Here is a 27,958-nt window from a genome sequence, read left to right as displayed (position 1 = left end):
CCAATAGAGAACTACAAAAATGATGTGAGAAACATACTTATTTTGACATTGATTGAATACATTTTTAGCATGCCCAGAGTCTAGGAACATCTGGAAATCATATCAGACTTGCTGGATTAATACTTCAAAGTTTCATCACTGAGGATTTGACACCTTTTCTCGTTTTCTGCTCACTGAAATAACAAACATTAATACAATTTTGTTTTGATAGGAAACTACTCCTGAATAATCAAGTGACTTTGTTCACATAACTTCATGAAGTAAAAATGCACAATGTAAATGATCTGCTTGGTTATGCAGACATCAATATTTTTGTAGTAATTTCACTATAAAAGCATTACTCACTCAAATCAGCCTCGTTCATTTTAGGCAACCTGAGGTTTAATTTGTGATAAGATCTCATGTCGCACATGAAAAAAAAAGTGTGAGACCAATATAACTGTCTGTAAATCTGCCACACAAAAGGAATAAAGCTGTGGCGTAAATGGATGTTGGCGGTTTGTTAGGTTGTGATGTCTTGACTTTTATATTTTCATTCATCAGATTGGACAATGTGTAAACTTTCGACTGTACAATGTATAATAAACCAAGGCTAGGAGTTGGTTAGGTGTGAACAATTTGCCTTGTATCTCTGGCCACTATTATAACCGCAATGGGGCTGAACCTTGAACGTTATAACCAAGCTCCTAACATAGGATGAAGCACTCCGCTGAGAGGCATGTGCTGTTTGAGTAAATTCATGGAAAGAATCGACAAAAAGAAGTAATAGTAGAATGTGTACTGCAAGGACCATTGACACTGAGTTTATCTTTCCATGGGCTGTCAACAAGGGCCTTATTGGGATGACACTGAGGCGGATGTGCAGAAGGATATTCTGAGTAGAGTCAAAACACTGGGCAGCACAAGGTAAACAAAGACACTGAACACTGATGGGATTGGGCGGATGAAAACATTTCTAGTCAGTATTATTTGTCTGACAGTGTCAAACTGTGGTCTTACATAAAAAACAAGCACCTATCAACAAAAGGAACATAGAGGCAGGGCAACTTAATACAGGATAAATGGATTGGTTAGAATCATTATAATGTATGTAAGTTTGACATTTTTGCTTATTTAGCAAGGTTTTTAATTCTCATTATGGAAACACCATTGCAACAAATATCAATTGATTCAAATGCACTAAGCTAGCAAGGTAAGTCAGGGGTCAGAAATCCATCACCATTGATCTGTACAAGACCGTAGTTGTATGGTTGGACATTAAACACTCCTCTCTCTTGGGAGGCAACAGCAATACTCATTAGCTTCTTCTTTTGTGCTTCAGGGAACCATTGAAAAGCCTTGGGTGAAATTCAGTTGTCTATAGCCTGCCAATAAGTGTAAAACCTAACCCAAGAGCTTAGAAGTCAACCTCCAGAAATCTTTGAGCCAGCACAAATCCACTGAATGCATCCAAACTCAAGATCTGTGTTATGTATTGCAGTGCAGTATTTTGATGGGAAAATTAGAATTCTACGGTCACTACATTTTATGGCACTGGGATAATACTTCTCTTGGAAGAACCAGCAGAATAACATTTTGTGAAGCCAGTTGCTTCTACTTGTATTTTTTCTGTTATTTTTTCAAACAAAGTCAACTGTTCAATAGTTTGTTGAAAAATGAATCCATCTTAAATCATAGTTGGTGAAAATAAGCAATTGATGGGCCTAATTTTAAATGTCACCAATTCACAAAGAAGGCAACATGAACATCAATTTGTGAGGCAAATGTTGGGGTCGAAGTCAAGATGTTTTGCTTTGTATCTAACAAAGGAGACAACACTTAATATTTTAAGAGTTTCATGGATTGAAGTGCTTTTTTATTAATATCAATAGGATCAATACAATGGGACTGTTGACACTTACAATGGCAAGGCAAATTAATATCCATATATTTTCTGTGATTAGAGTACCTTTGATGAAAACAACAGGAGAGATATTACACTCGTTTCAAAAAGGTGATTCTAAAGCAAGCACTTTAACCCCAAACACTTAAGGATTACTGCTTTGAGAACAGTTATCTGCTATGAATATGTTTACCTGAATCATTGTGGTGCCTCAGAACAGGACACACTGTTAGCTTAACGCTTGGGAGATAAAACAATCAAATGAGAAACCCTCACCTTCTACCTAGGTTCACAACTATCAAAAGCTGGTGTGAACTTAACAAGATCTGAACAGTAAATCTGCTGAGTGACATGGGTACAAACGGCCTGGCTGTATTACAGAGTCAACTAAACTAATTTGAGATCGCCTGCTCACAATGGAAGCAGGCCAGAATCCTGAAATAAGACTCCACAGGAAAAGTAGCCAGGTGAAGACAGATCGTTAACAATGCAGATACCATCTAGGAAGCTGGCTACTGTAAGCTTGCTTGTTTCCACAACATCAAAATTAACTCTCGTCTGACATTTCATTACATGTGCCATGCTGAGAGTGGTTTGTTTTGAACACCACATAAGTTCAAGTATAACACAATAAACTAGTCATTTAAATATGTTTAACAATGGACAATGCTCAAGGATATCATCACATTGTTCAATAAGGTAGCAGACGCTATGACTAACAATTATTTATATAATTTGTAAATTACTTTTTCAATTAACTAGTTTAAATATATGAAACAGAATGTTAATTAAAATAATGAACATATCAAGCATAATAAACTACATGTATGATGTGATTCTTCACGGTCCATTCTATTCTTAGAGAAATGACATTTGCAGCGCTGAAAATTAAATGTCACTCTTGTTATAGAAATGCTAGTCTCCAGTTCATTATTTGTCATTTTCAAGTAGTAGCTAAGGCTTGCTGGCTCTGCTGGAGGACTCGACCCTCATTTTATAGATGCTTGAGTTTAATAATTAATAGATAAACAGATATTATAAAGTGGAGACCTTTCTGTCTTTGAATAGCTGCAGTGTAACCAATGACCTTCATCTTGATAAGGACCACATTATTTATTTAGCAGGTCCAGGCATGGATTTATCATGAAAGAAGGAGTGGACAGCTTATAAGACATGCAGTCAATCCTCTTCTCTCTTAAAAAAAGAATCTCCAGAACACCATATATGCCTGATACCTCTCTCGCACAATACTGCAGACTCTTTAACGTCCTTCTAATCATTCATATGTCACCTCCTATATAAAACAATTGTGATGGTGAAAATGAGGCAGGATGAAAATTACAACTTGCTTTGAAAGCAGAGGAGGGGGTATGGTGGGCATGCTGACGATAATGTTAGGTAATGCAAAAACATGTAAGGCTGTCATCACTCCAACACTTAGGCCGGATACATTAATGAGCCAGATAGGAGCAACTACTATGGAGAAGCAAATGGAATCCCACCTTTATGATAGGAGATCACATAAAAGGGTGGGTGTTGGGTTGTTAACTGTCATGCCCATCATGGGTTATTAAGCATGTTCCTATATGGGAATGTTTCCCAGTCACGGGCCTTACAGACACAACATTATAAACCGTCTAAGTGAGGAGTCATGATTCAGTATTCAAGACTCACTCTCTCTGACATTCTCAAGGGAAGAGCTTCTGAATCACTGAGATCAAACAAGTGGTTAAGTGTTTATCTTTGATTCTCCAACTAAGAGAGACTGTCTTTTGTTCTTCTGAACAACCTGGTAGGAAAAAAGGGAAGGATTTTTTTCATTTGACTGTTGTTAAATATTTAAACTTTTAAATATTCGCCACGATGAAATCTAAAAATAATGGTTCGTGCAACTAACCAGAAATGCCTGGATTGCACTTTTAAATGACAATGTTTTATATGTGTTGTATTTTTTGTTGATTTCCTCATCGTGTATATGCTTTGTCCTTTTCATTTGACTTTCTTTTGGGTTCAGATCCATAGTTATTTACTGAGGGACTATATACAATTTAAGAAAGACATTAAAATATCAATAACAGCAATACTGAAGAATAACCTTTGTACTTTTTTTTGTACAAACACAACATGAAAGAATTTACATCCAAGTGAAACATCAATTACACATCATCTGCACCGTTACCTGGGCACTGGCCATCAGAGTGGGACTTTGGCAAGCTCAAACGTTTCCACATTAGATGAGGAATTCTGAGAGTTGATGCATGCTGAAGCTCAAAATGGCAGGTTGATCGGAAATCTACCTTCAGAGATGCTGGGGATTTTGGGAGCTGACATGGGGAACGAGATCTTTCCAGATTTACGTGCTTTGTATGTCTCTAACCCTCCACATCCTCTTCTCCTGTACTCTCAGTCCCCTCTGTTTTTAAAAGAAGTCTCACCTGCCATACCGTTTTCACCTCAGACAGTTTAAATGAAACACTTTTCCATAATTGTCTTTATGCAAAACGGTTCTCTGCCAACAGGCCTGTTGTCACTAAGAAAATGCTTCACTTATTAGGGCACACTACATTAGTAAACAGTGATCATTACTGTGATAATTGCCATTTTAAAACTAAATTTGAGCACCATGCAACAAGCTCAAAAGAACTGAACCACAGAATCAAAAAGCACACCCCCGTCTAGGTCTATGCTGCTTGCTACACTTTTAGGCTACACTTCTAGGCTAATTTGCTTAGGCTCCATGAATTAGACACATAATGACCACATTAACACTACCATGGCTGTGGGTAAACAAATAATGCCCTGCTTGCAAAATAGCAAACAAATCCTGAAAGAAATGTAAATAGTGTTGGAGCATGAACGTAATATCTTGTCATATTCGGCATAACACATCCATGGGCTGAAAAAACCACGGGCAGTCACAGACGACTTAATTATTCACATAGGTCCTCAAACATTATTGTGTCATGTTAGCTGTACACATGAACATATGCCTTAAAGAGCGTCAGACAAATGAGACAATGAATCATCACTAAATATGATGGTTAATGTGCCAGAAATTACATCAGTGGTGTACAGCACTACATCAGCAAAGGACAGTACAGACTCATCAGATAAAGAACTGCCTACAGGAAAAAAAGCTGAATTTTCTATGGCCTATGCCTAACATGTTGTACATGTTTCTTTTTTACCTTGGCACTGGAATCCTTGTTTTCCGAACCCCCTGTGAAAAAAAGAAGGCAGAATAAAATTGATGTTTACTGTTCTCTTTCTCGCTCACAGACGTACGCAGTACATGAATTCATTAAATATTTCACAACACAGCAAACTTTCTACAACACTTCAACTGGCAATGGGCCTCAGTTCTGATTAAGATCAGTTTAGGGAAGGCCGTTTCACCATAAAATCAATGCTTTGCCTTTTGAGGCTGACTGGGAACAATTGCTGCAGTTAAGCCGCTACTTTAAAGAGGAGCGAAGGCTTTAATATCAAAATATCATCCTTTAGGATTTAGGTGTTTGACAATCACATATGGGTTTAATGCTGCTGTCCACATATCTTTTGGCCATCAAGTCTATGTTCGACTGCTGTCAAATGATTGATTCGACACCTTGTCAGAAACTAAAACAAGTGTTCGTCCCAAGTAAGTAACTCAATAACTAAGACTAAAACTATTACTGTAAAATTAATATTGATAACTATCCAAGTTGTGTTATGTTGAGTTTGTTTGTTTGTTGTTTTGTTAAAGAGTGATGCTTGGTAGGGCACAGGTCATTCTGTAAAACTGTCAAGGTTGTGAGCCTCGAGCAATAAAGGGCCTGAGATCACACTCCCACCTCTAACAGCAGAGGACTGTAAACGTGGGTGCAACTCTACCAAGCTGTCTGAAAGTTCTCTCCTTTCACACTTCAGATAACACTAAGTTGATGTATCACTACAGAAACAGCAAACTTATGTTTTGTTTTTACCAATGCATTGTGTCACTAATTGCAAGAACTGCAGCATAAAGGCAACAATCTGTACATCTGCAGGTCACTGACCACTTCTACTGAATAGCATGTGGATATGTTGTGACAGTTCTCCGTAGGTGAATTGCTTTCCATGTGTGCTCTAGATGCAAGTTAACTGCAGACTGTTTCCTTAAAATCTAGCCGGTGAGCAGCTGGAGTATGCAAGAGTTGAAGCAATAAATACCGGAGTTGTAAAAAGCAATAGAGGGGAGGCTCGACTAAGTTCCACGAAGGGGGAACCTATTACTCATCCAAGTACTTTACCAGGTCCAATCTCAGCAACGTCATAACAATAATGTAGTATCAGGAAAAAGCAACAATAAAGGTTGACTTGACTAGCAGTTATTATTTGGTTTTCTCTCAAGACTGATATACTCTTTCAGAAATGTTTTAAGTTATATGTATGTTGGTCTTCTCAAACATGGGTTCAAGCAATTGCTTGGGCCACTTTGTCACACAAAATTGAAAATGGCTGCTTTAATTTTCCGCTTTCTTAGTGGGAATGTGAGAACCCAAGACCCTAAGCCATTGACATAAGTGTAACTCCTACACACAGTTATTGTTGCAGTGTTAGAATTAAAACATAATCAACAGCATAACTCCTCCCATATCCGTTGCTTTATCGACGAATTGGGATTCCTGGAGTAAAATCTACAAATGCTGACGACTTTTGAAAAGCCATCATCTGTAACTTTCCTCGTGAGAAAGTCGTTAAGAAGTACATATTGCAGGAGTAAGAAGGGAAAGTTAGCATGAAGTTGTGTTACATCATCGAGCAGAGTGTAGCCTACTCGACTGAAGTTACCAATATGCAACAGGCAGCAGCAGTTAGGGAGTGGAGGTGGGAGACGGCGGGCTTACCAGATGAAGTCGGTGCAGTGGCTGCAGAAAGTCGGCTGCTTGAAGAACCGGGCAGTGAATTTGTGGTTCTTCACTTCGTGGACGTTTTTTTGCCTCAAAGCACCTTTGCGAGCAAACCTATTGGCTACGTCCGCAGTGGACGACTCGTTTGAACTTACATCAGCCATGTCCCCACCTTACAAATAAATCAATGCTACTGCTTTGTCTTGCTGTTTTTCAGCGTTTTCAGTCCGTATAGAGCAGCAGCCCTCGGTGTAGAGCCAGCAGAGAGCGGGGCGGCGGTCTTCACCGGAGACACTGTACTCACTGTCTGAGGGCTTCCCTGCCTGTCGATCCGCTGGGCTGCTTTACTGACAGCTCAGCACGCTGCCAAGCCAGCCGCAGTAGGCACAGGCAACTTCCGGTGCTTACCTTCAAAATAATAGAATACATTATTTTTCAGTTCAGAATCAGATTTCCTTTATTGGCACCACAACGGTGAAATGTCAGGTATAAAAGCCATGCAATCATACATAAGAAAAGCAGACACAGTAATACAATAAAAAAAGACAAATAAGTACACAGCTATGCAGCAATTTAAGTAAAACTAAGTTACATGAATAGCATATTAAAGTACTGCAACCTCAAGAATACGTTTTGGGACATTTATGAAGGATGTATGTTTTTACATAAATTGATTAAAGCAACATACAATTCCAAACAAGTGTTTATATTGCACATTGCAGGTTTATTGCACAATCATTCAACAGTCTGTATTGTGTGGTGGTCTACCAGGGGCCGTGATGGTTTTCCAGTCAATTGTGGAAGAGGATTTTTTTTTTTATTACACTGTGCTTCACAATACATGTTCAATATACAAATGTAGTGAATATACTTTTAATCCTTTAAATTAATTTAACTGTTGAACTGGACTACTTATTAATCTTAATCAGTGTTACTCTCAAAACTGTGCAGGAATTATTTTAAACAAGCAACTGTGCAGCATGATAATGATGCCTTAATAGAAGAAATCTAGTTTTGCCTAGCTTGCTTTACATGTTACTAATTGGCGTAGTTAGCTATCAATGGCTAGAGTTGTACTACATTGTTGTCATTATGTAAGGTGAAAAGTTTGGAGTAAAACTGAACTTTAAATATGGACCTCTTAATAGGCTATTGCGTAACCAATTTAACAGCAACCCAAACCATAACATTGAAACAACACCATTATATGACTTTTATAGACTTTTTGAAGGTAGGGTTTATTGCAAGTCTGTTTGGGCTGCATTAGCTTTGGTCACCTATTAAACTGGCAACTGAGTGAATACAGTTTACAAACTGCTATAACACCCATTTGGTGTCTTTGTAGCCCTTTGTCTGTGCAGCCTTTAATCCCAGTTACAGCCACAAAGGGCTTCATGATGTCAAACAATACATGAAAGGGAGTACCACCAACCCTTCAACATCAAAACGAACCAATGAAACATATCAGCATAATAATTATTCTATTAATAAACATGGAGTGATTTTGGATCATACTCAATTCCATGGAAGAGAAAAGTTAATATTCAGTAACTATTCCTTTAGAACGTAATTTAAGGCCTTGTAGTGGCAAAGGTGCGCAAAAACGGCTCTTCCTACAACTTTATTTCTGAAATACATTTCCTGCTCGTGGTTTAAGTATATGTGTTTAACTTGATGCTGCTCGGCGGCTCTTCCTTCTTTTCAATCCGGATGATGTCACGCAGAAGAGCCCGCTTTGGGAGGGAGGAGGCCGCTGCAGGAATTTTGGATTGGGAGCGTCACCGTGTGGAGTCAAAGAGCATTACAGGTTTGTTAGCTTTCTCTGCAAACATTTTTAATGACCAGCTCAGTTTACTTCACTCATAGACCCATCGATGCACGGTTTAAATTGCTCAAAACAAATGTTGAGGGAACAACTTTTTAGTTGCACCTGGATTTAATTCACATGCTACCAAGTAGTGAATGTATGCATAATGAGTACTATACTTGGGGTACTTTAGGTATATTTTGATGCTTATACTTTGTACTTTTACTTCATTAACATTTTGAATACAGGACTTTACTTGTACCAGAGTATTCTTACACTCTGGTACTTCTACTTATTTTAAAGACTAATAAACATGCAAGTTATTTATCTAAATAGTTATCATGGTAATAAACAGTATTTAATTTTAATGTACTGTACAATATTCAATTTTACATTCTGTTCTTGTATATATATTTAATACATTGAGTTCTTGCGCTATTTTTTTGTTTTAGTTTATTTACTTGCACATCTCGCAACATTCTATTGCACTATTTCATTTCTATTCTATTATTTCTTTCCTTATTTCTATTGGTTTGATTTGTTTTATGTCCTATGTATATTCATGTTGCATTGTTGGAGGAGCCTGGGACTTCAGTTTTTCATTGCCATATCTACACTGTAGCTACTGTGCATATGACTATAAAGCCTTTGAATTTGAATTAAATTTCACTTGAGTACAAGATCTGAGTACTTCTCCCACCTCTGTGCATGACATTGACACTGAGCATTGAATGTTGTATTATGCCCACTGGCAACAGACATTATTAAATACAAGAATTTAGATTTGTTTTTGCTTGACCAACAATGTAATACGATTCTCACAATGTCTGTCTCTGCTGTGATTAATTGTGTTGATTGTTTGAGATTTTCTTGTATTGCTCTTTGGCTGGATTCCTGCTGTTTGCTTCCGCTGTATTACATTTCACCCTATATTTGAACATGTTTCACAGCTAGAGGGTTCCCTAGCTCTTTTGACTTGCATGCCATCTCTAAAGTTTTTCAATGTTTACCAATTCCCTGAGGTTCACTGACCGGCAGAGCAGCCTAACCAGCTCAATACTTCTTATGCGAAAGACAAATTTTAGCACATTACATTGGGCTTATGCTCTTCCCTTAAATTCTATGATTATTGCAAGAAAAACTATTTAAAACATGCCTTACTTAAGATATTAAAGAGCTGTAATTTTTCATTCAAATAGCATTTATACCTAGTTGTATCCACCTCTTAAGGACATTCTGTATCACTCCTTATCAACAAATCCTGTGACCTAGTTAGGTATTGCATCATTTCAGTGATATAAGTGGTTTTGCAGGTCACAGTATTACATTTTCTGTAATATAACTGGTCTACCTCCTCTTGTATGCAGATTTTTCCATAATCTAACGAACATCAAGTTATGTTAACCCAAGCATCGCTGCTGTAATGTAAATGCTTGGTTTACTACACATTGAAAATGAGTAGTGTGTGTGTGTGTGTGTGTGTGTGTGTGTGTGTGTGTGTGTGTGTGTGTGTGTGTGTGTGTGTGTGTGTGTGTGTGTGTGTGTGTGTGTGTGTGTGTGTGTGTGTGTGTGTGTGTGTTTAAACTCAGTGTATTGGGAGTCTCTCCCTCTTTTTATTTATAAGCTAGTATCATGCTGCCAGCTCTTGTACAAAATCAAGGTTATAGATAAATTCTGGGTAAATATGCAAGAGTTAAGACCTTTGGGCTCAATCAATAGGAGCTTACACTGGCACCTGATTGGAGCAGGCTACCAGTGGACAGTTTACACAGCAGCCCCTTACGTTGCCTGCATCCCCATCCAGACACAGAGGACATTGAGGAGACTTCTTTCCGAGGAAGATGGCTCCGATGTTGGCTTTGCTGGTTCTTTCTCAAGTAGCTTTATACACAACTGTAACACCCAAAAAAGGTATATTTGAGTATAAGGCTTATTCCTTTACTTATATCGAGCACTAAATTACTGTATTGGGATTATTTGGCAAGTACTCCTCTTTCTATTTGCATTTCTTTGTATCTAATGCACCCTTTATGCCTGATTGAAGGTGTTTTAATTAAAGGTAAAGTGTTCACAATTTGTAGTCTAATCATTAACCAATGTGGTGAATAGAATGCTGTGTGGTGGACATTATTCCTTTAAGTTCATTCCCAATCATATTTCTGATCTTTAACCAGTATGTGGCCGACCTCCTGTCACTGACGGGATTGACGAGTTGTCCCTTAAAGCAGTGTACGAGGTGGAAGAAGAAGTGACCCTCACATGTGAACAGGGGTACTTGCCTTCAACAGCGACTCCTCGAAGGCTGAGCTGCACCACCACAGGAGAATGGACACAGTCAGACCTGGCATGCTCCCGTGAGTTCTCTGGGATGTTGGGCTTTCACTCTAATGAATTTTAACAATGTAGTTTCTGTTTCAGTAGTGCAACACTGCTGCAATAGTAGCATATTTTACCAAATTACCAGTTACACCAAACATGTTGATGCTCCTACAATATATATTGTATTATTAATAAAAAGAGATGCAGAATCATTATTCTTCCTTTGTTTCTACAGCTAAAATGTGCCCAATCCCTAGACCTCTGCAGCCATTAGCACGGGGAAGGACAGAAGCTCCATTTAAGAGTGTGCTTAACTTCACATGTGATGACGGGTAAGATTGAATTGTGTTTTTTTTTTTTTTTAATATCACGTTATTTTTCCATATTATGACAATATGTGTTTAATAAATTCTTTAGGTATGTCATGCAAGGAGCCAATGAAAGCAGATGTTTACATGATGGTACCTGGAGCAATCCAGCACCTCTCTGCAAAGGTACTGGATGAAAATATGACAGCAAATATTGACAGCAGACAGAACATACCTGACTTTTATATAAAGTAGCTTGGAGTATATTTAAAGATTGATAACTCACATTAGTGCTTATAGAAAGCATTACAAATCTCTGATATCAGCTTAATGTGGGCTTTACATTTTTAAAGCTAATAGAGAAAGAAGCTCCTGATGTAATGTTAGTATACTGTAAGTCTAATGCAATCTTTTTCTTCTTCTTATAGCTGTGAACTGTGACCTGCCAAAGCCCCCTACAGATGGAAGAATTGCCCATGATAAGCCAGTTAGTGGAAGCACCACCATCTATGGACAAGGCTGGACATACGAGTGTAACCCACCTAAAGCACCAAGTTATGAAAGAGGAACCTGCATGGCTGATGGAAGAGCAACAGAGCCTCCAGTTTGTCGAGGTACGCAAGCATATTCCTTTAACATTTCTATTATGGGCTGAATCAGACCAGCATGTGTGTCAATTTGTCAAATGTTTTCTTCTTCTTTTCTTAGACAACACACCCTTTGCAACAGTGGCAACTAAACAATAACCCCTCATGTTCTGGAAATGCTTGTGATCATTGCAGATGTGAGCTGCACCATCCCACCAAGCATACCAAATGGTTTCATCACCTTTGCTGTGATGAGACAACATAGCTACAAAGAGACGGTTAAGTACGCCTGCAATGAGCATTATGTTCTGGAAGGTGAGGCGGAGATACAGTGCCAAAACACAGGAACATGGTCCTCCATGCCGGTTTGCAGAGGTAAGTAATGGAAGAATATATCTCCAGGCTATGATTCATGATCAGCAGTCAATTAGTAATCAAAAAACAAAGTATGTCAAGATTTATTCTGTTAAAAGATGAGAAAATCTCACGACCCCGGGTTAGTTAAAAAGAAACCTGAAAAAAGTAGCTTCAATATAACATATTATAATACTCAGATTATAATCCATGGAGTGGATATGGAATGCCTGCTGAAAACATGCTAAAACTGCTCTGCTTTGCTGCTTAGCTCCTTGCAAAGTTGGCATCAAAAGAGGCCGTATTCTCTACAATGCCAGGAAGCTCTGGATTGCAGACCTGAAACCCAACAGAGTCCTCCATGGTGAAAATGTCACCTTCTATTGTCTGAACAAAGCTGGTGAGAGGTGTGGGTACCCTGTCGCCAGCACCTGCAATGATGGAACGCTCTCAATCCCAGAATGCTTTGAGGGTGAGTCCTTGTCAGTACATTACATCTAATTTAAACTATATTGTTACACCTATTTCTTCAACTTCACTTTTTTTTTTAACAAGCCGGCAACAATAGTCTTGTATGGATAAAAAAAATCAGCATACGGATTACACTTCAAGCCATTTATTTTTTTAAACATAAGTCTGTCCGATGGCTCACAGAAGTCTTTGGATAGCCCATGATGTTTCCATACCGCAATGCACATTGTGTTTTCAATAATTATTCTGCCTATTTTCTTTGCTTTCAGAACCAGGGAAGGTGGACTACACCATAAGAGCAAAAACCCTTCCATCAGAAATTGCCATGTGTACTGCTTTACTCCCTGCAAGCCCCACAAGCCCTGCAAGAGCGGCATAACTTTGCATAGGATGATTTGAAACACCATCTGCACAATCATAGAATATAAATGATTGGATCATGAATAATGGACATGTAATTATATGCTACACTGACAGAGGCCACATCAACAGTAATAGCAGTAATTATTGATCAAAAAATAAAAAACAAAGAATTTTATGATTTATTATTAAAATGGTTTGGTTTTTTTTGTTTTTCTGAGAGACTCAATGACCCAAATAACATACAAACACAGACCCAGTTCTGAGGATACAATAAAAAGTTAGAACTGTGTGTCCAAAATCTGATCCCTCAGAATATCATGTGAGCATAGCCACTGTTGGGTATGTCTCAGTCGTTCTTCAACTCCTCGTCTGCCTGCATAACGGATGAAGTTGTGTGATGAGTGTTGACACTCCTTCAAGAAAATTGCATGTACAGATTGTGAGACCATATAAAGATCATAGATTATTAGGTCAAAAGAGATTTTCCTTTAAAAGCAATATCAATACATTTAACCTGCAGAGAAATGCCAAAATATAGAAATGTTTCCTTTAAACAAACCTTCAAGGCAACCATAAGGTTGTGATGTCACAACTTTACATATGCACCACAGCGCCATTTCAACACCAAGAGTGCAGATGCAAAAGACCAGCAAACAGAGACCAATCTGAGCAGACAGAGGTTCGTGGGATGGCAGCTTAAAGTGACAGTCACCAAGACAGAGTGTGAATACAGGTATGCTTAGACAGGCATAAAAAAAGTTATCACTGTTAAGCATGCAAACATGTTTTATGGAAAACAGAACCCACAAAGTATTTAATTGAAATGAGCACCATATTTTCCCTTTAACCTCTTGCCTTATATGTTTCTTATGCTTAAGCTCAATTTCTACCGCGACGGATTCAATGATGTTGTTATGACAGACAAAGAGTCTTCTACCAATCTGGCAGAGAGTGTGTTTTTAACAGACAATGACCCCCCCCCAACTCTTTGGAGTTTATGGTTCATGTGAAAAGGTATATTATTCCGTAGAAAGGTGTCAATAATATTTGTATCAGTTTACCAGCTCTCAGAGATAGCAACGTTGTCAAAGGATCTATTTAGGAGTTGAAGGAATAGTTTGATTTTTCCACTTCCATTAAAGTGGATTAATGAAAGGCCTTTAATATCGTTGAGCCTTTTAAGCAATAGAGCCAAAAATGATTAAATAAATTAAAAAGGAAAAATGTACCCAGAAAGGAACTACAGTTAAGCAATAGCAAAATGGGGCCAAATGGGCTGGTGTTTCATAGTATTGCAGCAACAAGGGGAAGTCCGACTTGAGCTTTTCATTTCCAGTAAACTGTCACAAGAACAACAATATCTTATTGCAAAAAGCAAGCAGAAAAAGAAGTAAACAAAACATGGGTAGCCAGTAAGCAGTTACATCATGCTGCTCTTATCTGTCCACTTTTAGAGAAACACAAACATTAGTGAAACAGGGGACAGAGATTCCCTGTGTAACCGCAGAATAGGAACCGAGAAGCGACTACATTTCTGCTAAGGATGGAACGCAAGCTGGCTTTGTATCTGCTATTTCCATTTGTATTTTTTACCATCGTGAAAACCCAACATGACAATGGTATTTGCTATTATTTCTTCCTTTTTTAACTTATTTCATTTGGCTAGATCTGCATAATTCCTTTGCAAGGTTGTCTCTTGTTTGTGATTTTTTAATGGTTTGTTTTAATATGCTGCGATGCTAATGGTAAAACTTTTTCAGAATCAGCACATGCATTTTTAAATTTTATGATAATTACATTTTTAAATTTCCAGAGGATAATAAGTATCACTAAATCCATGTGTCGTTGCAGTATGTCTTAGGCCTGAGCTGGCTGCCAACATTCAGATGGATGGGCTCCAGAGGTTCTATAGCCCGGGTGCGGAGTTAGCGCTGTCCTGCAAACAAGGATACACCCCAGTGTTCGGCCCTCGGAAGATTGTGTGCGCTGCTAGTGGAGAATGGACCAAAACCAAAATCATGTGCATACGTGGGTCTCCATTTCTGTAGTGAGAATAAGGATTCTCTTACAGATCTTGTAGAGCAAAATGCATACACTTGAGTTACTTCTTAAATTAACCACAATGTCATTTTCAAGGAAATATCAAACTTAAGTAAACTTTTACTTTTCATATAACACTAGTTGTATACTAATGTCATTTTAACTATGATTATTAATTGATAATAACAGATCTCCCACATATATTTTACAATGTTACCATGAATTGAGACTTGTTTTTGATTTTGCATTTTCATCATCATGAGGCATGTTAAGCAATGTGAACGGTGAACAGATGCTGACACCCATACTCTTATTTATAATTTATTTTAATTTTGAATATTTAGATAAGTATTTATTGTTGCTTCAACAGATATTCTATAGATTTCTCTTTTATCCTGCATTATGAATATATATCCAAGACTTAAGAGTAAGTTATCTCATCATTGGCAAAATGAATAAAGGAGAACATGGCCACATAATCTTTACAGCTAGTTCACAACTTGACTTTATTATGGTTACAGCGTGTACAGCAAAACGTTTTTCTATCCAAACAATATTCACAACAAATACTAACTCCTACTGTGTTCTCGACTGCAGCAAAACAGTGTCCCTATCCTGATACACTGTCTAATGGAGAATTACACTATGAGGACACTGTGTTCCAGAGTATGATCAACTATACCTGTGATGAAGGGTAAAGAAAGAACATATTGTTGAATTTTATTGTTTGAAATTTGTCATTTTTCTCTGCTAGCCAGCTTGCTGTCCCTTATACACTGGTGGTACTCTGAATTCAAATTGAGAACCTCTAATCACGCACATCATACATTGTAAAAGTATGTTAAGAACAATGTAGGCCAGTTGCATCAACATCCAAATGAAGTGCAAAGATAAACCATAGCCATCATTTAATGGTGCTGAGATAGAATAGCATCGATGATATCCATGACAATTTATATTTAATTTATGTTGTGTGCATTTGAACACTACTTTAGGTTTCCTCTGATTAATCAATATTTGAAATGCCTTTAACTTGATGTGTTTTTTTGTGTATTTATCCAAGCATGCACTGACCAAATGATATGGCTCTGCTCAGGTACACCATGTTTGGAAACAGCAGTGCTGTGTGCCTGGCTGATGGAACATGGAGCACACCAGTACCAGAGTGCAAGGGTATGTAATCTATAACATTATTCCTTCGTACATGTTATGTAGAAATTTCTCAAAACTAAGTATTCTAAGTAAAACTAGAAATAGAAAACTAGAAAAAGTAGAAATGTGTAAATTTGCCAAGGTAAATGGAATGCACTCGAGTCTTTATGACCCCTCAAAGTGATTCTACACGTACAAATATAGAACTTTCACCCATTGACACCCGTTGATACAGCGGCAGGGGCTGACATGCAAGGTGCCACCACAACATGCCATCAACTTTGGTTTAAGTATCTTGCCCAAGCATGCTACAACATGTTGACTGAAGGAGTTGAAAAGTACAGAATAAAAGCATGCATTATATACCAATATACAGACTAAGTAAATGACATGTGCTGTCTCTTCTCTCACAGCTGTTACCTGTGATCTTGCTCCGATCCCACTTTTCGGGATGATTATTTATGAGAAGAGGATCAGAGGCAACACTGTTGATTTCGGTGTTGGGGGGACGTACAAGTGTAATCCTCCTTATATAGTTGTTGGCAACGCAAGAGCAGAGTGCACTGTCCTCGGCATCTGGACCAAGACACCTATATGTCAAGGTACGAAGGTTTGAAAAGTAGGAGATGCTGTATAAATACTAAGAGCAGTTTTTGTGGAATTGTACTGATCTTAGCCATAACTACAAAGTTTAAAGTAAAATAAGTTAAAGCAAGCCAAACAACATGTCCATATAATCACAATGAAATGTATATTATATTGCTTTAGATTTCAGATTTTCAAACTTCATTTAGAAAACTGAAATTCAAATGTATTACTGAGCTTATTATCAGCATTTAATAAAATAATCTTTTTCACAAAGTCCATTTCTGTACAGGACTTGATGAGTGCGCTTTTTCAGTAGCAGCAAGACTATTCAACCAGATTGTAATATGTAGAATGTTGCTTCCTATAGCCTTTACATTGGGAGCTTAATGGTCAACACATGATGAATTTACAAATAAGATGCAACTGATCTTCACCCTTTCTCATGTAAACGTTCCCAAACACTTCAACTTGCTACAACATGGGATTGTATGCAAACATTTGATAAACAATATGAATGACTAAATTGTTCCTCTTACAGTGGTGACCTGCCCTCCACCGGAGAACATTGACAGAGGCTACATGTCAACCAGCGAACGGAGGGACTATAACTACAGGGAAACTGTAAAATATGGGTGCAGTGGAAACTATGTGCTTGAAGGAAGCTATGAGATTGTTTGTCAGGCAAATGGGAATTGGTCTGAAAAGCCATCTTGCAAAGGTAAGGCTGCAACCAATGCTACAGTCATTTTGCATTACAAATGTTGGTGCATTTCTTGGCTGATCTTGCAAGGATGAAAGACTTGAAGCTCTTTTGGGGATTTTAGCTTTATAGGAACAAATTGTTTCCCAGTTTAGATTTTTGTATTCCTGTTCGCACAACAACACAACACAACACAACACAACACAACACAACACAACACAACACAACACAACACAACACTTTTAAACTATAAATAATGTTTTTACTTCACCTTCTGAATTACAGCTCCTTGCAGTGTTGGCATAGAGAAAGCAAGGATATTATACAAAGGAAAAAAAATCTGGATCGAAGACCTAACTCCCAACAGTGTCTTACACAACGACATTGTCTCAGTCTACTGCATGGACAAACGCAGGACGTGTGGTTATGCAGTGCAAACCCAGTGCATCGACGGAAATCTCAAAATCCCTGAATGCTTTGAACGTAAGTAATATTGCTTTAAAATGACAAAATATCATAACAAAGCAACCAAATAGTCAAACACATGACAGGCTTTACTTAATTCTGTTTTGTTAGTTTGTTTTTACTACCAGACATCATAGTCCTTTTTAGAATAAGTGGTAGTGGTGAACTTCAGCCTCTTGTGGTCGCAAAGAGAATTTCAATGACAAACAACTAAACCTGAGCAAAAATGCTTTAGGGGTAATTATCTCCAGATGTGTCCCTTGTGTAATAATAGTGACAACTAGGATGAAGGGCCCTCTTTAAGGACAAACAATCTAACCTGTTCTCTTTATTTGTGTGTCTGTTTCTTTTCCAGGGCCCAGAGCTATTGATTATAGCCTTTATTCAAGTTCACTTCCATCAGAAATCACACAATGCTGAAACAGCAGCAGATTGCTTCTCTGATGACGATTTAACTACCGTAATAAGGAACGTCTTTGTGTTCTTGTTGGTAATGATTTCTCCCATAATTGTGATGTCTGACATGTTGAACTTTTCAGTCCTCTATCAATAAATATAAATGTAATTGTGTTACAGGGGCTTCATTGTGTGTCTCGTCATCTGAGCCATCATGTACTTAATCAGTAATTTCATTGACTATTTGTCAGAAGTGGGACTCAGGTTTTGTACTTTAGTCAAAATAAACGTACCAGAGTGTAGGAATACTCTGTTAGAAGTTAAAGTCCTTCATTCGAAAGGTTACTCAAGTAAAAGTCAGAAAAATAAATATTATATATTTTGATCATAATCATTGATGCATTAGTGTCATCACGAAGGTGCAGCTAATTGTAATGACTTTGTATGCTGAATGGTAGCTTGTGAATTTATTCCAGGTAAAACTAAAACACTTTTTAAGAGTTGATTATGCAAAGGTACACAATACATGTAGTGCAGTAAAAGTACATTATTTACCTCGGAATTGTAGTGGAGTATAAGTACAAAGTACGTAAGTAGTGTGACCATTTTCTTTACGTGGTGCGCGCTCCCGCGACGTACAGCCAAGGACTCAGCACCGTGGCCATTCACAAACACTCGTCCATTCTCGCGAGAGCCGACGAGATCCACTTTCTTCTCGTCCAGCATGGCGGCGCTGTATGAGGGATACACGTTGTGCGGACTTACTCCATCTCAAAATCTGTCAAATTCAGGCATTCAAGGTGTCAATGCGGAGAGAGACAGCGACCATGTCGTCGTCACCGACTCAACCAGATCTGTTACGCTGTTCAAGGTAAAGTTAATAGTTTGTTTTGACGAGGCTCTTCTAACCTGGGCCAGCTGATCAGTGCAACATGTGTTGTGTTGACTCGTGTTGGCAACCTCGACAAAGCTGTGGCAGAAAGCTCCGGGACAAAAAAAGACAAAAACATCAGATCGATGAAAGTACATTTAATTATGTAAAGGGAACCTCTTGAGTAAGGGGAAGGGTTGTATTATGGTGAACATTATGCCAGTCTAAACAAACACGCAAATGCTAGCTAGCCATCGTTATCTACACTACAGACACTCAGTCATATAAGTATGCATATTTAGCTAAAGGGCCACTCCACATACAGAAGTTATTCTCAACTTTAGAATTGGCGTTAGTTAAACTTGCATAGTCACACAGTTTTACATGTACTGTTGTAGATATGAGTAAAGGGAGACTTGTTGGTGTTGTGAATGGTAGAACTTTCTTAGGCAGTCATTGATGTTAATAACTGGTCCTCTTTGTGTTTCTTTTGTTGTGTTTCTGACAGGTTTCAGACCAGAAGCCACTGAGCAGCTGGACAGTAAAACAAGGACAGACTCTGACTTGTTCAGCAGTCTACAACTCACAGAGCAAGGAATATGTGGCAGTGTCAGACAGCAAGGTAGACTTTCATTCATTCTTGTTCAGCCAAAGGGTTGTTGTTGTTGTTGTTGTTGTTGTTGTTGTTGTTGTGCTTAATTTGGAGCACAATATGTGCAGACTCCTCTGTCTCGATGTAAGATTGAAATCTGGCATAAATGTCTAAATTAATTCTTTAAAAAAAATAGGCCTACTTGGACAATTATTTTTGTATTCACTACATACTGTTACCTCATTTAAAGGTTTGACCACCCACATTTTTGTGATGCTTGAAAAATAAACTTATCTGAATATGCAATGACTTTGTGATTAATTTAGGCTTTAGGTTTTTCTGTACATCTGAACTTCCAGAAATATCTGCTGGAAAGTGTCACAAAATATTGTCTGTTTGTTTTTGTTTGTTCAGGTTATCAGAATTTGGAAAGAAGAAGACATACTTTTAGATAAGGCCTTCAAAGCAACCGTAAGTGAATGCCTTTGTGCAATAGTGTCTTTACTTGTTCGAAGTTTAAAGCCTGTTGTCAAAGAGAGCATGAAACTACATGAATCAAAACTACTGTGGATAATGACTTGATGGAGTTTTTTTCACCAAGCATGCTGGACAGTGGTGGGATGAATTATATATTCAATATAAGATGGGATTCATATCTTCCAAACATCCTTCTAAAAAGGCAGCTCACCTTATCTAGCAATGTATTATTTTGCTTTCCACTCTTGAACACTTTACTATGGTACATTTATGTGATTACTGAGCGCAACATCTGCAAGTTGGTGTAATCCTTTATTCCTGCTTTAATCAAGTCACTTATTCCCTGCTTTTATATCCACTCCAGGTGTCATCAGATGTCTGGAAGGTTCACTCTGCGGCTGGAGTGGAGCCTGTGGTCTTGTTCCAGAAAGGAGCTGTGAGGCTCCTGGACTCTCTCCTTTCTGCTCCCCAGCAGCCCATAGAGGAAGTCCTGGCTCAAGAAGAGGCCATCAGGTCAGTGTCACCTAGCTTCAACTAACCTTTGCAACCAATTTATGCACATAGAAGTTTCAAATCATGATATAATCAGGTTGCTATTGCTGTGCTGTAGTCTTACCTGTTACCTCTTGTAGCGTGTTTATAATTGTTTTTTGTCTTAGGTGGAGCACCAATCTCGTAACAGAGTTACAACAGTTTGTTATCTTCACAACTGAACAGGTAACGTCATTTTAATTGGTTGGCCTTTTACATCAGACATTAAAGCGCATAACTTAACTTAGTGAATTTATTTTATGCATTAATTGCATTGTATCCCAATATTATGCTGTAATGACAGTTAATATGAAGGCATGTGTATGTGCCTGCTTGGAAATTATTGTGAATTACATATATCAATTTACCAACATCTTATTTTGTCTGTAGTCGTTTTCTCCATGGTCATGTGCTAATCTTTGTTGTGTGTAATTCTAAAAGCCTGTTTGCCTTGCCTCTCAATGTCTTCCCACAGAAAGGGGATCACTTCCTCTACCTGCAGCGATTGAATCCCAACACCCTGCAGAGGTTCCGGCTGGAGAGAGAGGAGCCTGGACTCTCCCCCCTCAGCTTCTCTGTTTCCTGTAAAGATAAACACATCCGCCTGATTTATCTCTGTAAGTATGCATTTTCTGTGGAAATATTATAAGTGTCAGGGTTACAGCATAGGTTAACTTCATAGATTTGGAAATTAAAAAAGTACACATCATAGGAGGGGGCATCAATATTTAATACATTTAAATAACCCATCTTATTTCTGTTGATGCTAGCCCCTGATTTTACCTTGTATTGGCGGTTTGCAGTAATGCCGGGAATATTTTAAAGGGTGAATGCAACAACCGCACCTGCAAAGTGCCAGTTTGTGCTGCTTGGCCATGGTTTTCGCACTGTTGGTTGCAATTAGGGTGTTGCATACAAGATGCAAGAGAATGTGTTCCATTTGTTCTCTCTAATCCCTTTCTTAATAATTATTTTCTCCTTTTGTGCCTCATTATTTCCTTCCATCCAGACCCTAATGGTCATGTGTACCAGAGTTTAGTCCCTGTGCGGGGCCTTGGGGCTGATGAGGGGGCCCAGGCTCTTCCGCTGCCCCGCAGCCTGCTGCTGGCTCTGCCTGTGGGTGAGGGCCTGCTGGAGGCTGCATCTGCTCAGGTCCTGGATGAAGCCCATGTAGCTGTGGTGGGGCTTCCACACCCCTCTGCCGGAGCTGGTAAAGGTAAGCTGTTTAAATACACTGCCTCGGATAAAGACTGCAAGTGCTTTACGCAGACAATTTTCAGGGGAAATCGGCCTGAGCATCTGGCTGGTTTTAACTCCATTAAATATACCATTTTTAAGCACGACAGATTTTGATTTAGTCAATCTATCGATTTACTAAAAGTTTTCAGTATGCAGTGCTAGTGAATCACAACACATAAAAGTTTTTTAAAGGATGGTGGGTTTTTTTGTTAAGCGCGGTATAGATGGGCCTTCTTTTTTTCCAGAATTTCCCTTACAGTATGTAAAGTTCACTCTAAGGTGAAAACATGTGTTATGTTATCTGCCTGCCTTTCAACAGTGTGTTTAATCCCAGCACTGGTACCTTTTGTTGTATGTCACATTTCCCGCCTCAGCAACCCCCTTTTTATTTTTTCCTCAACATTATTTTTTGTTGTCAAACTCAGCGTATTTGAAAAAAAAAATCTTTCAAAAATGATGTATTAAATTTAAATCCCTTAAAAGGTTATTGTGATGTTTGATTACTTTTTTTGATGAACTGGATTAGATTTTCTAGTTTTTACATTGTTGTATTGGGAAATTTAAGAAGATTTACAGATCTATTTAGACTTTTTAGTCTTTAATGTCTCTTTATCTGTGATATTTTTCAGACTTCCTCTGCATCTGGAATACCAATTTCCAGACGCTGCAGGCAGGAAAAGAGATGGCGGGTAAAATCTATGGACAGGTATGAATGCTTTCGTGTAACCCACCAAGCGATAATGTTTCTAATGTATGATCTGATGATGACACAATATACTTTTAATCATTTTTAGCCGTTCTAACTGCAGGGCTCTTGAGGTCACACTGTGTGTCACCCAAACAAGCTTACTTTATTATTATTATTATCACCATCATCATTATTATTATTATTATTATTATTATTATTATTATTATTATTATTATTACTACTACTGTATGAATGCAAACCAAGGTTCCCTGTCCTCCCAGCTGCTGGGTGCTGATGGAGGACTGTATGACTTTGGTAGAGCATTGTGTCTGCTCTCCACTGTGACAGGGCTCACTGTCCCTGCTCACAACTTTATGGCAGTTAACAATCCTAATAATTACGCAAATATAGATAAGTTGTAATAGTTTGTATCATCACTATTAAAAAAATGCTAACTTTTTTTTGTCCTTTTTGTTCAATTTCTCTTCTCTTGATTTAGTTATGGTGCTATTCGAACAAGTTGTTCATTCCTCATGGGAAAACCCTATCGGTTATTCCATACGAGTGCCCCAAATCTTCCCTGGCCTCTGCCCTGGGAAAACTGAGGCAGGCCAAGACTGGAGGTGAGATTAAACAAGTGTTTAGTATTGATTGTTGAGTGACCAAAACGTTGTACAAATTACATAAAACTTTTGATTAAAAAAAAACTGCAACAACATGTATTCTTGTAGTAGCTTGTTCTTAATAATGCTGCAGCACTGATTCAACATATTAAAGGTTCACGCAGTCTCTTTGCTTTCTTTCTTATTCCTACAGAGTCCAAAGCTCCCACTTCTGTACCATCTTGGAATAACATTTTGCATGAAGATAAAGCTAATCCCTCTAGAACAGTGGAGACCAGAAAGACGGTATGCTTGACACATTTTTAGAAGAAAAAAAAAGGAACACGCATTGCTGGAAAGTGGCAGACAGCTGTTTGCTGAATGGCTGTTGCAATCACCCTGTGTTTTCCAGACTGACGGCTTGATTATTCTCTCTTTCCATACAGAGAACAACCCGTAAGAGCACATCAGCTCCAAGTTTAACAAATGACCAAATTGTGGAGCTCATCAAGGTAGGATTTTGTTTTTTCAAGGCTTTCATGATACTGAAACTGCATTGATACAAGTTAAAACATTTTGTAATTCTTCTTGCAGACCGCATCAGTGGCAGAGGTCCAGAAAGAGGTGGAGGTGCTCCTCTCAAGGACAGACATCCAGGACCTGCAGCCCTCACTGGGGCAGCTCGCATCGGCCCTTGTGTCCCGGAGCCTGGATGAAGCCGCCTTCTACACCCCCAGCAGCCTGGTTCAGCTAGTGCATACTCGGTGCCTCTGCCACAGGTCAGTAAAGCAGTCCAATGGAATCAGTTATTTATTTAAATAAAAAATGAACTGCAAGATAAATATGAATGTAATCAATATTCATTCCGCAGAATATATTGCTGAATGCAAATGAGATAAATGACACAACTCGCATAATGAACCAAACTGCATTTCCAAACATTTATCCAGTCAATGTTATTAATACTTTTGAATATGACCACTCACTATCATGACATTCAACAGTATGTGTCCTGACCTTGTGCTCCTGGCCCTGGAGAGGAAGGACTACTTTCTGTGTCAGCTCTGCTTGCAGTTCTTTCCTGACATCCCTGAAGCGGTCACCTGTGCCTGCCTTAAGACCTTTATCAGGTAAAATGAATTGTTTTAAAGTGCAAAACCACTTCAGTGAGGACTGTCATACAATCATTAATAGGTATCTCTGCCACAAGGTCTTGTTGATTCTACCACTGGGTGGCACCCAAGTATTATATTGTTTTCATTTAGGATAAACAAACTGTGTAATGTCAAATCAAATAGTAATCTTGTTGTTCTGCCCTGATGTTACAGTATGCCAGACAGTGATGCAGACAAAGTAAGCCTGGTGCCTGAAAGTGTCAGCGTAATGGAAACCTTAATGGCTAGACAGCGAGACCTGGTTGGTTTGCAGAACGGTTTCAGTCCCACCACCAATGACGTGGATCACTCAGAAGGCCTCAGTGGAGGTGGCACTGGAGAAAAAAAGAAGGAGACCACAACTCCACCAGAACACGTCTGTCCAGTGGGGTTACACAAGGGTGTTCTACTGTATCCTCCCAATGCACACTCAAACACATGCTTACACCCAGTCACATTCTCTTCCTCACTGGGATGCAACTATGTGCATTCAATAGAAATCAGGTTTTAAAAACATTTTGTTGTCAATCAACCTACATCTTGTGTATCAGTAACAAGCTGTATATCTTAGTATAAACTGCATAATTGCTGAGGTTATGTTGTGTAATGATTTGAATGGAATTGTAGGAGATCTTAACTCAAGCTGTATAGAAATGAGGTCCTGATGACGGCATACAGCGACGTTTTCCTCCTCCCACACCTGAAGGATCTCTCCCCCCAACATGTTGTGGTGAGCAACAGCAAGTTAACGTGGGCAGCATACAACCATACCCATTGCCAGTTAATACGAGATGCTTAAAAAAACCACAATGTTTAATTTTCTTTCTCATCCAATCAGCTTTTCCTCCGGTACCTGCAGTTCGTTTACCTAAAATATTCCCAAGATGCTTTCCTGCAGATGCATGGATTGAGATCTCCAAGTCTGACGCAGGTCTGTGTTGATGTCGTTCTAGATATTAAGAATGATCTGGCATATTTTTGAATTTTAGAGGTATAATAAAAGCTGGGCTCATATTTTCACTCACTGTTTTCGATCTGATTTGCATAGATAATGGATTGGGTATGCTTGCTGTTGGACGCTCATTTCACGGTGCTAGTGATGAGTCCAGAGGCCAAAGGCTTACTGCTCAACCTCCACACCTTTGTTAAGTCCCAGGTAACAAACTGTCTTCCCTTTGTCTATAAAAAAAACCCCAAACATCATTATTTAGAGATACATTTTTAAGTCTATTAATAACCATTTAGTGTGATTTTTGCTATTATGTTTTTAATAAAGGCATGTTGTTTATTTACCGTTGTGTAGGATTTGAAAAACCTGCAGTTTTATCAGAAAAAAAGTGATCTGAGAAACAATTGAAACCAAGATGCCTTTCTGTACCCTCAGGTGAGACTGGTTTCTGAGCTTGGAAAGATCGAGGGCAGCCTCCATGAGCTCAATAAGATGAAGGTGAAGAAAGACATTGGACAATACTCCATTGAAGTTATTGAGCTGTTTTAGAATGTGTATACTTTTTAACAACTTTTGACCTGAAGTGGTTTCGAGGTTGTGTAATTATCCCAAATGGTTAATATAAAGTGCATTTTAGAACAGATGCTAGCCATTAGAACTCAAAATGCTTGAGCGTTACTGTACATTAATTAAATGTGTGTAATTTAGGCATTGAGTTGCATGTTCAAGAGGTGGATAATGTGGTAAGTTTGATAAGGTAACCGTCTGCTTAATACCGAACTGGTTAACAATGGTTTTGTGAAATGTATGCAAAAGCCTTCAACAATGGGGTTGTACCTTTTTGAACAAACAACTGTGAGAGTGAATGGCTGTGACTTTGTACTGGAATTACCAGAGGAGAACCTTTTTATTTTGAATATATAAAGTAGAACAAAAAAATCCTTATCTTTCTGTGACTTTTTTCATAATAATAATTATTATTTTTGAATGGTCAAGTGAAACCAAATCAAAAATGCTAGAACACAATGGATCTAATAAACCTTCCTTTAGGAATATACTGAATGACCAGGTTATTCCATCAATGGAGTTTTTGTTCCCTGATGGCACGGGCATGTTCCAAGATGACAATGTCAGGATCCATCGGGCTCAAATTGTGAAAGAGTGGTTCAGGGAGCATGAGACATCATTTTCACACATGGATTGGCCACCACAGAGTTCAGACCTGAACCCGATTGAGAATCTTTGGGATGTGCTGGAGAAGACTTTGTGCAGTGGTCCGAAATCTCTCGTCATCAATACAAGATCTTTGCGAAAAATTAATGCAAGACAGAAATAAATGTTGTGACATTGCAGAAGCTTGTGGAAACCATGGGCGTCGCCACAATATAATTTGGGGGGGACACACGTCCCTCACCTTAAACAAAAAACTTGTTTGGACCCCCCTACATTTGTCATCAAAAATATTAGTGCATGACTGTATTTTAGTCCAGCGTTCTTTCCATTGCGTCACAATCAAATCCGTTCCATTTTACCATAGGGGGAATACCCATATCAATAGAAATCCACCCCGTTTTTACCTGGTTTCTTACACGCAGCCTCATCACGCACGCAACAAGCCTATGTTGAGTCAGATCAACGACAGACGGACCTAAGCCAGTCAGTCAAAAATGTCCAGCTTTTGCTAGCTTTTTTCCTAGGTACACATTTTATGTTTCTCATAACTTGTATAAGATATTTTGTTGCATGACATTAATGTAGGGTTATATGTTGCCTCAAAGTTACCTCATTCTTTTCTAATTCACTCTGTTTTTTTAAATCCTCATCTTTTGCCCTCATTACATAGAGAATAAAGTGCCACAAAAGTTGTCAGTGTCAGTCTTCTTTGTATTACACCAGAACATAATAGTAGTCAGTAATTGCAGACCATGCCAGCTCCAAGGAAAAACAATGAAAGATGGAGATCATTTTCAATCTAAAAACATGGTAAAATGCACCAGAATGCAGGAAACTGCATCTACTTCTTTCAAAAAAATTCTCGGGGAGGACCCCCCAGAACCCCCAGCTAAAATGTGTCCCCCCCCACACTCAAAATACTGCTGACGCCCTTGGTGGAAACGATGCCACAGCAAATGCGTGCCATAATCAAAGCTAAAGGCGGTACAACGAACATTAAAAGTGTGACTTTTTTTTTGGCCAGGCAGTAGAAGCAGTATTGTGCGTTTTTGAGTAGCTATATGAATTAAAGCTTTCAAAAAGTTCGCATGCATAGAAACAAACTTTAATAGAGAATAATGTATTACTATTTAAACAACATTCACAAAAACAATTGAGCAATTTCAATTAAACAAAATTAATGTTTTTACAATATTGTCTGTCTTTAAATAAAATGTATACTCTAATGTTTAGAATACAGTTTCAGGTCACTAACGCAACAGTAAAGGACACAACCTGTCCGTCTGCAGCCCAGGTCAAGACCCATTGATGTTATTTATTATTTAAGTTTAACATTTGGTCTACCTATACATATAGAGAATTGTATTATAATATAGACT

General features: G+C 38.4%; 4 protein-coding genes across 4 annotated transcripts in view; 3 read left to right on the top strand and 1 right to left on the bottom strand.

The window, feature by feature from the left end:
- Positions 1-7,098, bottom strand: part of prkcaa (protein kinase C, alpha, a) — a 118,552-nt gene extending 111,454 nt beyond the window's left edge. Inside the window, exons 1-2 of the mRNA XM_063884665.1 lie at positions 6,751-7,098; positions 5,071-5,102 (exon numbers count right to left, since the gene is read on the bottom strand). Of these exons, the coding sequence (XP_063740735.1) occupies positions 5,071-5,102; positions 6,751-6,917 (199 nt within the window). The 5' untranslated portion in view covers positions 6,918-7,098. The remainder of the gene's footprint in view (positions 1-5,070; positions 5,103-6,750) is intronic.
- Positions 7,099-10,255: 3,157 nt separating this feature from the next.
- Positions 10,256-13,153, top strand: LOC134865205 (beta-2-glycoprotein 1-like). The gene is made up of 8 exons (XM_063884666.1): positions 10,256-10,471; positions 10,735-10,914; positions 11,115-11,211; positions 11,297-11,373; positions 11,616-11,801; positions 11,970-12,149; positions 12,400-12,600; positions 12,869-13,153. The coding sequence occupies exons 1-8, from the start codon at positions 10,402-10,404 to the stop codon at positions 12,976-12,978; spliced, it is 1,101 nt and encodes a 366-aa protein (XP_063740736.1). The 5' UTR covers positions 10,256-10,401; the 3' UTR covers positions 12,979-13,153.
- A 1,169-nt stretch (positions 13,154-14,322) lies between these two features.
- On the top strand, positions 14,323-18,477 carry LOC134864736 (beta-2-glycoprotein 1-like). The gene is made up of 8 exons (XM_063883947.1): positions 14,323-14,581; positions 14,814-14,990; positions 15,600-15,696; positions 16,099-16,175; positions 16,568-16,756; positions 17,281-17,460; positions 17,728-17,925; positions 18,263-18,477. The coding sequence occupies exons 1-8, from the start codon at positions 14,506-14,508 to the stop codon at positions 18,325-18,327; spliced, it is 1,059 nt and encodes a 352-aa protein (XP_063740017.1). The 5' UTR covers positions 14,323-14,505; the 3' UTR covers positions 18,328-18,477.
- A 462-nt stretch (positions 18,478-18,939) lies between these two features.
- On the top strand, positions 18,940-26,351 carry nol11 (nucleolar protein 11). The gene is made up of 18 exons (XM_063883946.1): positions 18,940-19,174; positions 19,683-19,796; positions 20,181-20,237; positions 20,608-20,756; positions 20,903-20,960; positions 21,250-21,391; positions 21,784-21,990; positions 22,643-22,719; positions 23,201-23,324; positions 23,518-23,609; positions 23,750-23,815; positions 23,898-24,082; positions 24,308-24,433; positions 24,632-24,868; positions 25,109-25,187; positions 25,296-25,388; positions 25,506-25,613; positions 25,842-26,351. Exons 1-18 carry the CDS (start codon positions 19,028-19,030, stop codon positions 25,953-25,955), a joined length of 2,175 nt encoding a protein of 724 aa, XP_063740016.1. The 5' UTR covers positions 18,940-19,027; the 3' UTR covers positions 25,956-26,351.
- The last annotated feature ends 1,607 nt before the right edge of the window (positions 26,352-27,958 follow it).

This window comes from Eleginops maclovinus, chromosome 5 (assembly GCF_036324505.1).
Source record: "Eleginops maclovinus isolate JMC-PN-2008 ecotype Puerto Natales chromosome 5, JC_Emac_rtc_rv5, whole genome shotgun sequence".
Classification (NCBI taxonomy): domain Eukaryota; kingdom Metazoa; phylum Chordata; class Actinopteri; order Perciformes; family Eleginopidae; genus Eleginops; species Eleginops maclovinus.
Note: the sequence above shows the minus strand (reverse complement) of the source record. Positions and strands in the feature narration are given on the sequence as shown.